We start from the raw sequence: 13,504 nt of genomic DNA, 5'->3' as shown, positions 1-13,504 counted from the left end.
GACTGCAGAATCATTTAGCTTTACACATTGTCCCAGCCTGAAGACTTCATTTTTACTGTATTTTCAGTTCATATTTCAACATGCTCCTTAATACTATGCATGCTTGGCGGACTACTGACTATTGTCAAATGATAATAAAAAAGAACAACACTGATTTTCTATATATATATATATATATATATAGAATTTTATTTTTTGAGTAAATTTTAGACAAATAATAAAAAGAATAATAAAGCATCAATGTTGTACTTTACCATTCCGTTTTATAGCTTCCCTTTCTATCCACATAAGTTTCTTATTACCATTTTGCAATAGTCACACGTACATAGTATATGGCCGTTCCTTTATCTCATATGTATCATTGATAGAGTAGCAATTATTGCTACACTCTTATTTGAACATGGCAGTGGCTAAAATATAAAGTATTTAATAAATTATTGCAATGCCTGGCATCCTCGATTATGTCACCTCCCGCGCAACACGAAAGAGATCACCGCCAGTTTCCAAGAACAGACCACTCGCTCCATGCACTGTCACAATATGAATCTACTATTTCGTCTAGTACTTGATTTCGCGCGGTTAGAAATTTTAAAAATTACCGCCTGGTGAGCTGGCGTCTCGTCTGCTCCGATGAGAATTTGTTATTGATCTGTTGCTTCTTAGGGGTTACGTGGCATGTGGTGAAATTAAGCATTTTCTATAAAAATAGACACCTGGAATTAACTGGAACACGTACCGAAGTTCGTCAAGCTCACCCGCAACGTCCTGTAAGTGTAGCCTTCGCTCTGCGAACGTCGCCAGATTGATAGGATATAACACTCGTCAGCGCTGATGGTTACCATATGATCGGTCGTTGAATGTGTCGTCAGTTCAACAGACAGGCGCCCCCTGTTCGTTGTCACCGAGCAGTGCTCTTAATAGATTCAGTTCAGAGTCCGTTCGATTTGCGTCGAACGCGATATCATTTACAGGCTGTATCGAATGCACTATTGAGCGACTATAAATACAAAAATTTAGCGAATTTCGAATCAAGTTAGAGCAAGCTTTCGGAGGCGTTTCGGTAGTAATCCACATATTCGTATTTGTGTTTAATGGTTCGGATCTGTGTTCTTCTACGGACAGTTGTTATGAACAAATGCTTCCTTATTCTGTCAGTACCAATTTCATTCTCCGATTGTTGACCCACTTCCTAGCTGACTAATTATTGAAATTTCTGAGATATGATATAAAAGTGAAATTTAAAGGTAAATCTGTATAGCACACAGGCTCCTAAATGTGCGAGGTTGTACGACGATTAATAGGTCACAGTTGTTGCCATGCGCTCTTATGAAAAAGTGAACCTTTTAGCTTTCATGGAGTGTCGCTGAAGTGCCCTTATAACTGGGATAATTTTCCTGGTGGTCTCACATCGGTACTCGAATATTGTCTACGCGTGAATGTGTCGCTCGTTATTTTTAACCTATTGCCATAATACCCAGCTGTTGCAGAATGAACCTCATGTACAGTCAGTGTCGCGTTCTTACCATGTGTAAATTTTGCGCTATTCAGATATGAGGATCCTTAATTTCCTGTTTGTCGAGTAGCTATCGGTCCATGTTAATTATTAAACCTTTGTCGTAATCTGATAATGATAGTACTATTAATGGTTGGTGACATTTTATTGAATATGTTCATCTATGAGACCGTATACCTGTTGTATTTCGGTAGTAACGGCCTCTAACTTGCCTATTGCGCTTACCATGTCTGAAGTCTTCCATCTGCTCAAACTTTTAGTGTAAAAAATCTTCCAAAGGTATACAACTACGTGATATTCTCAACTGCGAAAACAGCGATATAAAGAGGTTTCCTCAAATTCGGCCTAATTGGCGTTGCTAGGCCTTGACATCTGTTTAGGTCTAATCCTGTCAGTAGCCTACAGGTAGTAGAACTGTGCGGCTCAGTCAATGACTACCAACTGGCGTGTTTTACTTCATTAGGTTCCCGTTCACATGTGTGACTCGTAAAAGATCGTTCAAGGAACTTGCACATCGTTGTACATCTGTACAAAATTTTTGCAGAGGTAGGTTAAACATGACTTTTGGCCCAGATAACCTGTCCGAATCGTGACTGTAATTACTTAGTCTCCTTAGGATTGGCACGAGCTTTTACAATATAATTATCGCTGGTTTAAAATATTAATCGCTACTGATGTTGTTTTATTAAAAAGGTTGATATTATGCGGAGTGGTGCTCAAGGGTGCGTGAATACCACGACCTAGAATGGACCGATGACTATGGCATCTACTAATTGTTTAAAATGTATTCGGATCTATTACTGAATGATTGTATAACTATTTGTTTTAACTGCAGGCGGCCGTGAAAGATGCAGTCAGCTCCTCCAGCTGTTCCGGGCTACGGAGGTGCGGGAGGTTACCCACTGAACAACAACTATGGAGCTCCAATGCCGCCGCAACAGCAACAACAACAACAACAGCAGCAGCAGCAAGGTCCTTCTTCGAAGCAGGTTTTTTCACCGTCTCAAGGCCAGGGCGACCAACTTGCTTCACATATGGGCAATTTGCAGGTGACTAGTAAACACAATTTGCGCTATCTAATCTGTTTCATTTATATAAACATTAGTTTACACAGTTTAGTTGGTCTCATTTTTTTATTGCGTCAGCAGCTTTTTCCATAATGACACAAACGCAAAGTTCTTCCATGTGTGAGCGCCATCTTACATTTACCATCAGATAATACAAATATACTGAAAGTGATCTATGAGGTAGGAAATTATGGAAAATTTGAGAAGTTTACTTAAGCATGGTATAGGATAAGGTTTGAATGTTACTCAATGGAAATGGGACACGTGAAAACACTTCTGAGTTTAAAAACACTCTCCGTCGTGATAATATATGTATATATATATACACAGCTACTTCGAGAATCAATAAAACAAGCCAATACGATCCGATATACGGCGATATGATACTTCGCTCAAATGTACGCGTGTTTTCGTCATTGTGAACTAAACAGATAATACTGTCAGCAAATTAGGTGCTATTTTATCCTATTATTATAAAGATTACCTCGTGCTTTAATTTTGTGCATATTTGGAGTTAACAGATTGGCGGAGGGCCACCTCTAGGCGCACCACAGATAAACGGACTCAGTCATGGACTCTTGAAGCCGCTTCAGCCTTATCCTAATGGCCACCCGGGGTATCCTCCACAAGCATCATCCGAGCAGCAATATGGTCCAGCCCCCGGTCAACATGGATTACCCCCCATTGATAAGCCTGGTCCATCTAATGGCATATCGCAAAATGGGCCGTCTATAGAATCTTATCAGATGGGTCCTACCCCTATAAGCGGTATGCCTCCATCAACGGGAGCACATCACCCAGGCGGGCCTTCTCAAATGGGGTCACCACAGCCAGGCAGACCTGTTATGGGCGCACCTCAAGTTGGGGCTCCTCCTATCGGTCCACATCAACAAAGTGGTGGTTCTACGGGTTTACTCCAAGGAGGGGTGCCTCCGATGGGCATACCGCAAGTTGGGGTTTCACCAATGGGTCCGCCGCAATGTGGACCGCCGCCAGTAGGTCCTCCTCGTTCAAACGGACCTCCACGGATTGGTTTGCCTCAGTCAAGTGGACCTTCTCAGATGGGTCTTCCTTCAGTGGGAGGTCTGACTAGCGGACCGCCATCAATGGGTGCTACTCCTTCGGGTCCACCGATGGAAAGTCCAGCTGGCCCTCACTTTAGAAATGCGGCTCTGTCCGGTCCGCCAACTTCAGATGAAGGCCCTTCATCAGGTAAAAGCCCAAATGGACCTTCTGGAAGTATGCCTTTAAATGCATCCTCTATGGGTGCACACAGTGGACCGGAGAGCATCCCTCCAAGACCGCCGATGCAACAAGGCCCTCCAAATCCGATGATACCACCAATGACTGGTCACCCTCAAGGGTTGCCTCAGGGTCCACCAACCCAAAACGGGGTTCAGAATAGGCCCAATACTGCCGTTCAACCACCTTCGCTAGGGGGTTATCACAGCACACAACACCAACAGGGCTACAACATGAGCTCACCTATTTCACCACCCGGACGGATTCACCCACCGAATCAGCCTCCCCAGATTGGTCAGGGTTTTGTACAAGCCCCACCGTCTATGTATGGGCAGCTCAATGGGCAATATCCTTCACAGGCAATACAGCAACAGCCGTATCCAGGGCCACCCCAGCAATCCGCTGGATATCCAGGCCCGCCGCCCGGCAATTATCCCCAAGGCAGTTACCCCGGTACTCAGCAGAGACCTGGAATGCAAAGTCCTCAACAGCAGCGCAAGCTCGATCCTGAACAGATGCCGAGTCCTGTACAAGTTATCCAAGATGACCGGAAGAACAATGCAGGGCCTTTCGGAACATCAAAATTAGGCCAGTTGCCACCGCTTGTCACTACAGACGTCGAGGTGCAGGATGAAGGCAATGCGGCTCCCAACTACATACGTTCAACCGTCTACAATGTGCCATGCAGTCCAGACATTACTAAACAGACCCAGGTGCCTCTAGCACTTGCGATCACGCCCTTCGCTAGACACCCTAGAACCGATGTAAGTAGAACTGTAACGACGTTGTAGAATTTATCTTCTCTGTTTTTGGTGTTGTGTTACTTATAGTAGATTGTTTGAAATATAGTGGCGGTTTTTGTGTACTCTTTGCTTTTTTAATTTCTATACGCTGATAGTAAAATGTTACATGGGGTTGCTCGCTTCTTGCTTCAAAAGACAGTTGCCATAGTCTTGTTCAGACCACAAAATTTCACCTTAATTTTAGATAAATATGTCGAATGAAAAAGAAGTGTATTTTTAATGTAGATTTCTTGCTTCTATCGAAGGTTTGCGAAAGCAACCCAGTAAATTTATTCCGCTGTCAAAATTTCAATTACTATACGTGGGCGCATCCGCTTCTTTTGAAATTGGTTAAAATCGAATTCTAAAAGCCACACTAAGTACATTGCTTAGGTCGTGAATGCCAGGTCTGAATGTAGCAATCCATTTTTGGGTAATATTCTTAGCTATAGTCTTCGTCACACGCGGGAAACATGTCTTGGGTTGTTGCGGTGGCTTTGTGACCTTGGCGCAAGACCGATGACAAGTGACACAAATGATGTTTTTGCCACCGGACAAACCCATATTTAGTCAAACTTCAAGCTAAAATTTGTTGACCAAGAAAATTGACAGTAACAAAGAGGGAGGAAAGGAAGACCAAAGGAGAACTTCCTAACGGTGCGTAAGAATTTATGGTCGGTAAATGAAGAATTAGATAAGAAGGGTAATAAGAAATCGACATTACCTACCCTATACATATATCTGTCAAAAACGAGTAGTACATGAAACTGCTTCACGCGATGATAAAAAGTTTACGCGAAGCAATGCGCTAATTGTTTCAAATTGTTTTCTACCGTTTTAGGGCGCCCTACCGGTTTCGATGTTTAATGATGAAATCGTACGTTGTAACCGCTGTAAGGCGTACATGTGTCCTTTTATGCAATTTATGGATGGGGGACGGCGGTTCCAGTGCGTCTTCTGCAAGGGTACAACCGAAGTGCCCCAGGGCTATTTTAACCATCTCGATCATATGGGTCAGCGCGTTGATAAATGGCAACGCGCCGAGCTTTGTCTCGGCTCGTACGAGATTCTTGCGACAAAGGAGTATTGCAAGAACAATGTGTTCCCGAAACCACCGGCGTTCATTTTCGTTCTCGATGTCAGCTATAATGCTGTCAAGTGCGGCATGGTGCAGCTTTTCTGTCACAATATCAAAGAGATCCTTCAAAATCTACCTACTGAGGAGGGTAACCAGGATGAGTCGAACATTCGCGTCGGATTTATCACTTACTCGTCGCAAGTACATTTCTACAATATCGACAAGCGGCTATCACAACCGCAGATGATGGTAGTACCTGACGTGGCCGATATGTTCGTGCCCTTCCTTGAGGGCTGTCTTGTTAAACCTAGTGAGGCAATGCACGTTATTGAGAGTCTCGGCCAAGAGATTCCGCGCATGTTTGCCGACACGCGTGAAACTGAGACCATTCTTGGGCCGGCAATCCAAGCAGGCTTAGAAGCTCTGAAGGCAGCCGAATGTACTGGTAAGCTGTTCGTCTTCCATACGACATTACCAACGGCGGAAGCTCCTGGCAAGTTAAAGAATCGCGATGACCGCAAAATGCTAGGAACAGAAAAGGAAAGGATTGTTCTTACGCCAGCCTGTGCATACTATCAGGAGCTAGCAACGCAATGCGTAGCGGCCGGATGTTCAATCGATCTCTTTCTTGCTAATAATTCATTCGTGGACTTAGCGTCTATCGGCCAGGTGACCAAAAGCACTGGTGGCCAAGTGTACAAATACACATACTTCCAGAGCGAAGTCGATGGCGAGCGATTTTTGTCTGATCTACGGCGGAACCTTTCGAAGCCGATTGCGTTTGATGCTGTCATGCGTGTCCGCACATCGACGGGTATTCGTCCCACAGATTTCTTCGGTAACATCTTTATGCAGAATACGACGGACGTCGAACTAGCCTCGATTGACTGCGACAAATGTGTCACGGTTGAGCTAAAATATGATGATAAACTCCCGGAAAATGAGTGCGCTTACATACAGGTAGCTTTGCTCTACACATCGGTGGGGGGCCAACGAAAGCTTCGATTGCACAACCTTTGTCTGCAAACGACACAGCAAATGGCCGACATGTTCCGCAACTGTGAACTCGATACCATCATCAATCTCTTTTCTAAGCAGGCACTCAGGTAATTCTATTGTTTTGCTAATATCTTTATTGTTTATACATTGTCCCATAACCTTTTCTGAATTGCATTTGGTGAGGGTTCCGCGTTCATTTATGATAAAATACCTAGCTGTGAGTGTTATTTACGTTATACTTCCAGTAGGATTTCACATCTCCTATAGTTATTGTTATTAGGTGTTACTTTGTTAATTCTTTTTTTTTGTGATAAGAAACTAGCCATTTACTAAATCTGATTAATGTAGCTCGGTTTCTCTGCTCTGATCGGTTTGATGTGTAGGCAATTACTCGAATCGTCTCCGAAAAGTGTTCGGGAGGCCGTGACTTTACGAGCAGCTACAATGTTAGCAAGTTATCGTAAGAATTGCGCTACTGCGTCTTCTAGTGGACAACTAATTCTGCCCGAGTGCATGAAACTTTTGCCCCTCTATGTCAACTGTATGATGGTATGCTCTATTTTTTGTTATTCCTTTATTAATATCGTTATAGCCATTGGGTATTGCTGCTTACAGAACCGCTAGACGTATCCTCCACACTTACGAGGATGTTACTCAATATATGTATGTATGAAAAAACCTCGTTCACTTTTCTATATTATAGGGAAAAGGCTGGACCGTATGTTGTCTCTAGAGAGCGCAACTGCTGCCTTCTAGGCGTTCTAGGCTTTGTTAATCAGGCAGCATGACGTTAACGATTTCCGCATACTGGAATATTTTGCCTTACTGACGTTACTGGTATTCGTATTATTTCAGAAATGCGACGCTTTGTCCGGAGGTCCAGAACTAACGGTGGACGATCGTTCATTTGGCATGATTTCGTTGAACTCGATGGATGTAAGGGCGTCGCAGGTGTACCTGTATCCACAGCTTTTACCCGTCCACGACCTGGACTTTTCCGATGACGACAATACTATTCCGATTGCGATGCGGGCCTCTGTCGACAAACTGAACGAGCACGGAGCATATATTCTAGAAAATGGCGTACACATGTTCCTCTATGTCGGCGCACAGGTCAGTAGCATTATCGATGTACGTATGACAGCATAAATTACTAAATCGAACTGTTTGTGTTGGCCTTTTATGGAGCCTTTAGTAGCTGGCATTTGTTTTTGTCTAGCCAGATAAAGTTGTATCGTGTAACGTTCTCTTTCTCTCTCTCTCTCTCTCGCTCTATATATATATATATATATATATATATATATATAGAGCGAGATCAGAGAGAGAGAGAGAGACAGAGAGATCGCGTAGATGGTTTGTCGCCATGTTATTGATTAAAAAGCAAGGGTCTTCCAACAGACCTTTACGTTACCTGAAAACTTTTTTGTGGACGTGAATAGTGTTGGAGTTCAAACATCTTACGTTCTTTTGGTTAACTATTTTGGATTGTTATCTTTTCTGTACGCAGCTAATGTGGGTTCCTTTTTACTAGCACATCTATCTATCTGCTATACTTGAGTCTGAACCTTTTTGTTCGTATTATGTTACCCACAGGTAGATTCTACGTGGTGTGAAGGCGTCTTTGGTGTTAAAACCACCGCGGCTATCGATCTGGAACGAGGACTTCCGCGTTTCAACTCGCCAGCGTCGCTTCGATTGTATCGACTTATCGACAAACTTCGAGCTGACCGACCACGTTTTATGGGTCTCTATCTAGTTCGACAGGGAGATAAGCGTGAACTCGTACTCCGGCAATTCCTTGTTGAAGATCGAATGAGCGACGTACAACTGTCCTACGTGGATTACCTTTGTCAGCTGCACCGAGACATCCGAGGGTTGATCGGTTAAGCTCTGTGTTAGGTCTGCTTGTGAGTTTACAAAATGCAACCATATTTCAATAAAATTTCTAGAAAGCGCTCACAGAAGTCGTAAACGCTGTGCAATGAAGATACACGACCTATGCGTGTTATCCATACGGACGTACTCTATATATGCGTAGGCCGTGCAACAATAATAATGTATCAATATTGAGCAGAAAAATCATCACATGAGGCCTTCTAGAGACAAGCCATCAATGAAGTAAAGGTCAGTAATTGAGAAGGATGCAAGGGCTGACGATGTTATCAATACTAACATGAAGAGCTTTTGTTTCTGAAGGGTTTAGATGCAATCGGGAAGCCAGTTGATGCGATGATTCTAATAGAGAAAAAGAGACGCAGTAAACAAGCTATGAATCTGTCGGTGTATTATTATGTGATCACGGTATCGAGTTGTATCAGATGGTGTAGAAACAAAGCAAGTGAGGTAATAAAGTGGCATAATTTGGCAGGAGCCGAGGGAAGCCTCTTGACGTGCCCCGTTGACACGTAGAAGCGAATGCTTTGATCTATATAATAGGTTTAAATATGCGACTGTTGTTTATACAGATGTATTGGGAAGAAATCTATAAGAATAATAATGATATAGAGCAATGATGTTTAGTTAAGTAACTAAGAGAAATTTTTTGACGAATGTGCATTCGGATGTAATGACTAGTGATTAGAGAATGGACGCAACAGGGATCTAAGGAACACAGAGCGTGCAACGAATCAGCTGGTGCAAACAGCTGGCCGAGAATAAAAATAAAATGTGGAAAGTGACTGGCGCTCAAGCTAGTTCTTTGTTATGGATACCGGTGCATTCATGACCTGTGTGAAGTTTTTTGTGAGATGGTCAGAAAACCCTAGGCGCCACCGTATAGTTAAGATGAGATGCTTTTTGGTTAACACCCGTAATAGTTTTTAATGCACGAAATTTCCGTTTTTCATATCGATCCATATAAATAAAAACAGAGCGTATATGTTTAAGCCTATTACGTGTGCATACGATTCAAATTCAGTTAAGTCGATAACAATAGTAGTATTAGCAAAATTAAGGTTGTTATGTAAGCGTAGCAATTAGACGGCAAAACTGATATCGTAGCGTTAGTGTTGTTGTCAAGTGTCTCCGACAACCTGCTGATGTTTGCATGGTGGCATTTGAACGGGGATAGGCGAATGAGGCAGATTTTCAGAATTTCGAAAGAACAGATCAGTAAGCAGTGATGTAACCAGACGACCAGGTGGACGTGGACCGCGGCAGGATAATAACCCATTGCTAGGAGCCAAATGTCTCTTAGGAGAACAAAGGCAATGGCCCAGCTAAATACCAGTTCGAATGTTTAACAGAAAATTTTTATTAAAGAATTTTAAATTTCTATTACAATACCTGTATTATTCGTCTTTTGATATAATGATGGTGAAGACAAAAAGAAATGAACCTAATATACTTGCTATCGATATATTGTATATTAGTATGAATAGAACATTTACTGATTTATTAAGTAAAGGTATACACACTCATTATAACGCTCGAGATGAGGAAATTATTCGCGGACGATGACTTTGACAGTATAACATTCTTACTATGGAATGGAATAAAATGTAATTGCTGCTATTTGATTGAATGTGTATTTCTCAAATGACTGACCCAACATCTCGAAAATTAAAGCTGAAAGGTAAATGGAGGACACAGAAAAAAACGAGCAAAAATCGTGGCCGTGCTGGATAAAATATCAGTTGCCAATACAATCTGTTTAATGGTACTGACAGACATAAAGTAATAACGAAAATGGTTTGCTGAGTTTTTTACACGTTATTTCTGTATCGAACTGTTGTTTTCGTTTAATACACCCAAGTTTCGAACTTTGCTCAGTGACAGAGAAAACTCTCGTAAATGGTTAGCGCAGTCAATACGTCCTTTACCTACATTATACTTTGATAACCAACAGAGTTCATTAATCAGTGTCCAACTAAGGGTTACTTTTATTATCCAAAACATTCTAGTGGTTGCTGCGTAATCGCGTAGTACGCGGCCGTAGAAAGGTGACATAATTAATTTTACGATAGTTAGGCGATAAGACACTTTTGCATTCTTTTTATCTTACACTTTTTTTTTTATAATTTCCTGTCAGTAGTTACAAGGAATGACACAGAAATAAATTTAATGTCATGTGGGTTGGTGGATTATCTTCGCGATGCACGGTTTGGTGTATTTGAGAACGATGGTACAGCTACAGAGCTTGGGTTGAAAGAGATTATGAAATTGTTAGTTTCACATTGCCCGAAGCGAACGTATAACAAAAATATAAATGATTATCATGAAGTTGAACATTAAGATGAAATAGGTGATCAAATAGCCAGTGGCTAGATGGCCGGCGGGGCCCCATCGCAACGTCGTGGAGCCCTTAAAGAGGCGGTTAAAAAATATAGCTCCAACTAGCATCGGCTATAACTAAGAAATGCGATAAGACACGACGTTAGAATACGTCAGCGAAATTGAAACAGCCTATTGGAAATCACGGGGAGAATGGGATACTAGAAAGTGAGAATTGAAAACAAGTAGCAAGAGGAACAGGAAGTGCTTCTGTACTAGCAAACGCAGTCGACAGTCGGATACATACATCCAGCCCACAGATACGCTGTCCAAATGCCATTTTAAAACAATCGTTATGCAATGCTTGTTAGGGTACCGTGAACAACCTAAAGAACGATAAAAAAAGAGCGTATGTATCCTTATGTACTCAGGACGGTGTCTTCATTTTCTACTTCACTGATTGCAAATGTGTCAAAGGTAGGATGCAAAATTATAATTGCGCAAAAACTGTGTTTTTAGGTGTTTGTTTCTTGCGTCAATCAAGGCGGTAGTTAAAGCATTGAGAGGCAAATAGCGCGTTAATGATTTCAAAAAAAACTTTTGTTAGTTAAGGGCGACCATAACTGTTACGGCATTTTTTCGGCCTTTGGAACAACACGTCTTATATGTGCATCCCAAATTTTTAAGAATCGAGGGTCTGTAGTATGCGCTGTTGGAGAACCGACGACAATTAATTTCGTCAGAAAGATCGTTTGGGAAGAAATATATAATTTTAAGACGCGATATTGAAAATTCAGTGAAATCACGATGCGAGTGTTAGGTGAACAAGATTTCGTTTTGCGACATAGCCTTCATTTCGTTTATAGCAAAAAATCTGAACCGCTGAATCTAGCGAGAACGATCAATCTATTAAAGCATCTAAGACGTTAAAATCTAATAATGAATGGTATGACTATGGAAAATTGACAGCTCGACAACTAAATGGCGTAATTAAATCAGGCTAGTATAGTTTATATAGAAATAATGCAGCTTTAATTAGTCCCGTGCACTATATTAGGTGTCGTAGAAGAAGGATCTTAGTTTAAATATTTATAAAGTGGAAGCTTTTTTTCGCCGTTGTACCACTGCAAGTGACAGCTTATTTGAAAGAATAATGCTATTTGCGGTATAAGTAACTAGCAGCGACTAAAATAATAATGATTACGATAACTGCCGTTTCGAAACATCGCAGTTATTATTAAATGTATTAGTCGAGTAGGCACCAGCGACCTGTCCGAATAGCGCAGTGTGGCGTCGGTGTAGAGGAAAAGCTACTAAATCAAAAATGCGTCTTTTTCGGCAGGATGCTTGATTTTGAAAATTCATTGAAATTATTTTGATTTGTGGCGGCAGCGAAGGACTGAAAGCACATGTTATTCAATTATACATTATACTCGCTGGTTTATTGCCCAGTGGGTTTCAACCATTTTCAAGTTTTTAGTCAGACACATAAAATATAGAAGTTGCAGCGGAGCAAAAACGAGAAAACATCATCGTTATGTCTGACGAGTGGACTCACCTAAAAAGTGCGCTCATTTTTGAAGATCATTGAATAAGATATTATCGGTTCAAACGCGGTCTATATCCACAACAACATAAAAACCAAGAAATTGTTTTTATTACGTTCAGTCAGTTTTAGGTTCTAGTATAAATATGTAGGAATATGTCGTTTGCTTCAAGAATGCTGGTTAGTAAAAAAAACGTTGATGATGTTTTTCAGAAAGGTTTGAATAATAGAATTTACTGCCCGACCGAACACTACTAGGGTTAAACCCACCTAAGGTAGGCCAAATAAGGGGCTCGAACCTGACGGTGTGACTTCACTCTGTCGAGATGATTATCCACTAATCTCAGTTAAGCACATCCTTGTTTTTCAGCAGTTCCTCGGTAAGCTGGTGTGACGTATAAGGCCTCTTAGTTCATTTGCTAGAAAGGCTGTGATGCTGACTGATATGTGCTTACCTTTGGTGTGGCCCAGTGCAGAGCACACCGACAGTATGTGAGGTATGTCTTCTTCTGCCCCGTTTAAACAGAGAACACATATTTCCAAAGGGGCTTTCCTTATTCTTAATGGACATGAAACTGGCCGCATCCGCCTAAGATTTGTGACGCCAAAAAGGAGAGCTTGGGCACCGGTATTTCTAGGCATATCTTAATGTCGAAAATGAAGTCTCTGAGCCTAGGTATTGGAGAGTGTGCTTGTATAACTGCCAATTTTCGTTGATGTTTTTTGATTAAATCATCCTTTATATCTTCTAGGGGATCTTTCTATGCCTTCTAACTTTCTTAAAGCTCCAGATCCCACAGCAATGGTCCCGGTAAAAGCAGGGCCACGTTCCTGCTGAACATTGTGTGTACCTAAGATGCTTACACCTCTAAGCTTCGTTCAAACTCCCCTATTAGTCTTTTATATTGATTTTTAGAAGCTACAGGTTTGCTTCACATCGGAATTCCAAAAAGAGTAAGAAACCCAGCAACCGCCATACAGAGCCTTCTCTCTCCTTCACGCAGTCCGTGTATGTCAGAAAAGCTGTGCTTTGACCTCTATCGTTTTTGGTGGACGTGTCCCTCT

At 41.7% G+C, this 13,504-nt stretch overlaps 1 protein-coding gene across 3 annotated transcripts; it reads left to right on the top strand.

Moving 5' to 3' along the window:
- The first annotated feature begins 347 nt into the window (after positions 1 to 347).
- Sec24CD (COPII coat complex component secretory 24CD) lies at positions 348 to 11,319 on the top strand. Of its 3 annotated transcripts, none has more exons than XM_022832444.2 (8): positions 348 to 767; positions 1,977 to 2,059; positions 2,349 to 2,562; positions 3,102 to 4,586; positions 5,446 to 6,788; positions 7,065 to 7,230; positions 7,537 to 7,794; positions 8,275 to 11,319. In XM_022832444.2, exons 3-8 carry the CDS (start codon positions 2,362 to 2,364, stop codon positions 8,566 to 8,568), a joined length of 3,747 nt encoding a protein of 1,248 aa, XP_022688179.1. In that variant the 5' UTR covers positions 348 to 767; positions 1,977 to 2,059; positions 2,349 to 2,361; the 3' UTR covers positions 8,569 to 11,319. The 3 variants fall into 3 exon arrangements, with proteins under 3 accessions (XP_022688179.1, XP_022688181.1, XP_022688180.1); XM_022832445.2 differs by lacking the exon at positions 348 to 767 and adding an exon at positions 1,015 to 1,150; XM_022832446.2 differs by lacking the exon at positions 1,977 to 2,059.
- Positions 11,320 to 13,504: the final 2,185 nt, after the last annotated feature.

Source organism: Varroa jacobsoni, unplaced genomic scaffold (assembly GCF_002532875.2).
Source record: "Varroa jacobsoni isolate VJ856 unplaced genomic scaffold, vjacob_1.0 scaffold_391, whole genome shotgun sequence".
In the NCBI taxonomy this organism is placed as follows: domain Eukaryota; kingdom Metazoa; phylum Arthropoda; class Arachnida; order Mesostigmata; family Varroidae; genus Varroa; species Varroa jacobsoni.
Note: the sequence above shows the minus strand (reverse complement) of the source record. Positions and strands in the feature narration are given on the sequence as shown.

Bases quoted from the DNA above. Each gene is read 5' to 3' on its own strand.
- Sec24CD (XM_022832446.2), top strand. From the start codon at position 2,362: ATGCAGTCAGCTCCTCCAGCTGTTCCGGGCTACGGAGGTGCGGGAGGT. The intron at 4,587-5,445 runs GTAAGTAGAACT...CTACCGTTTTAG, and splicing joins CTAGACACCCTAGAACCGAT to GGCGCCCTACCGGTTTCGAT. The intron at 6,789-7,064 runs GTAATTCTATTG...TTTGATGTGTAG, and splicing joins TTTTCTAAGCAGGCACTCAG to GCAATTACTCGAATCGTCTC.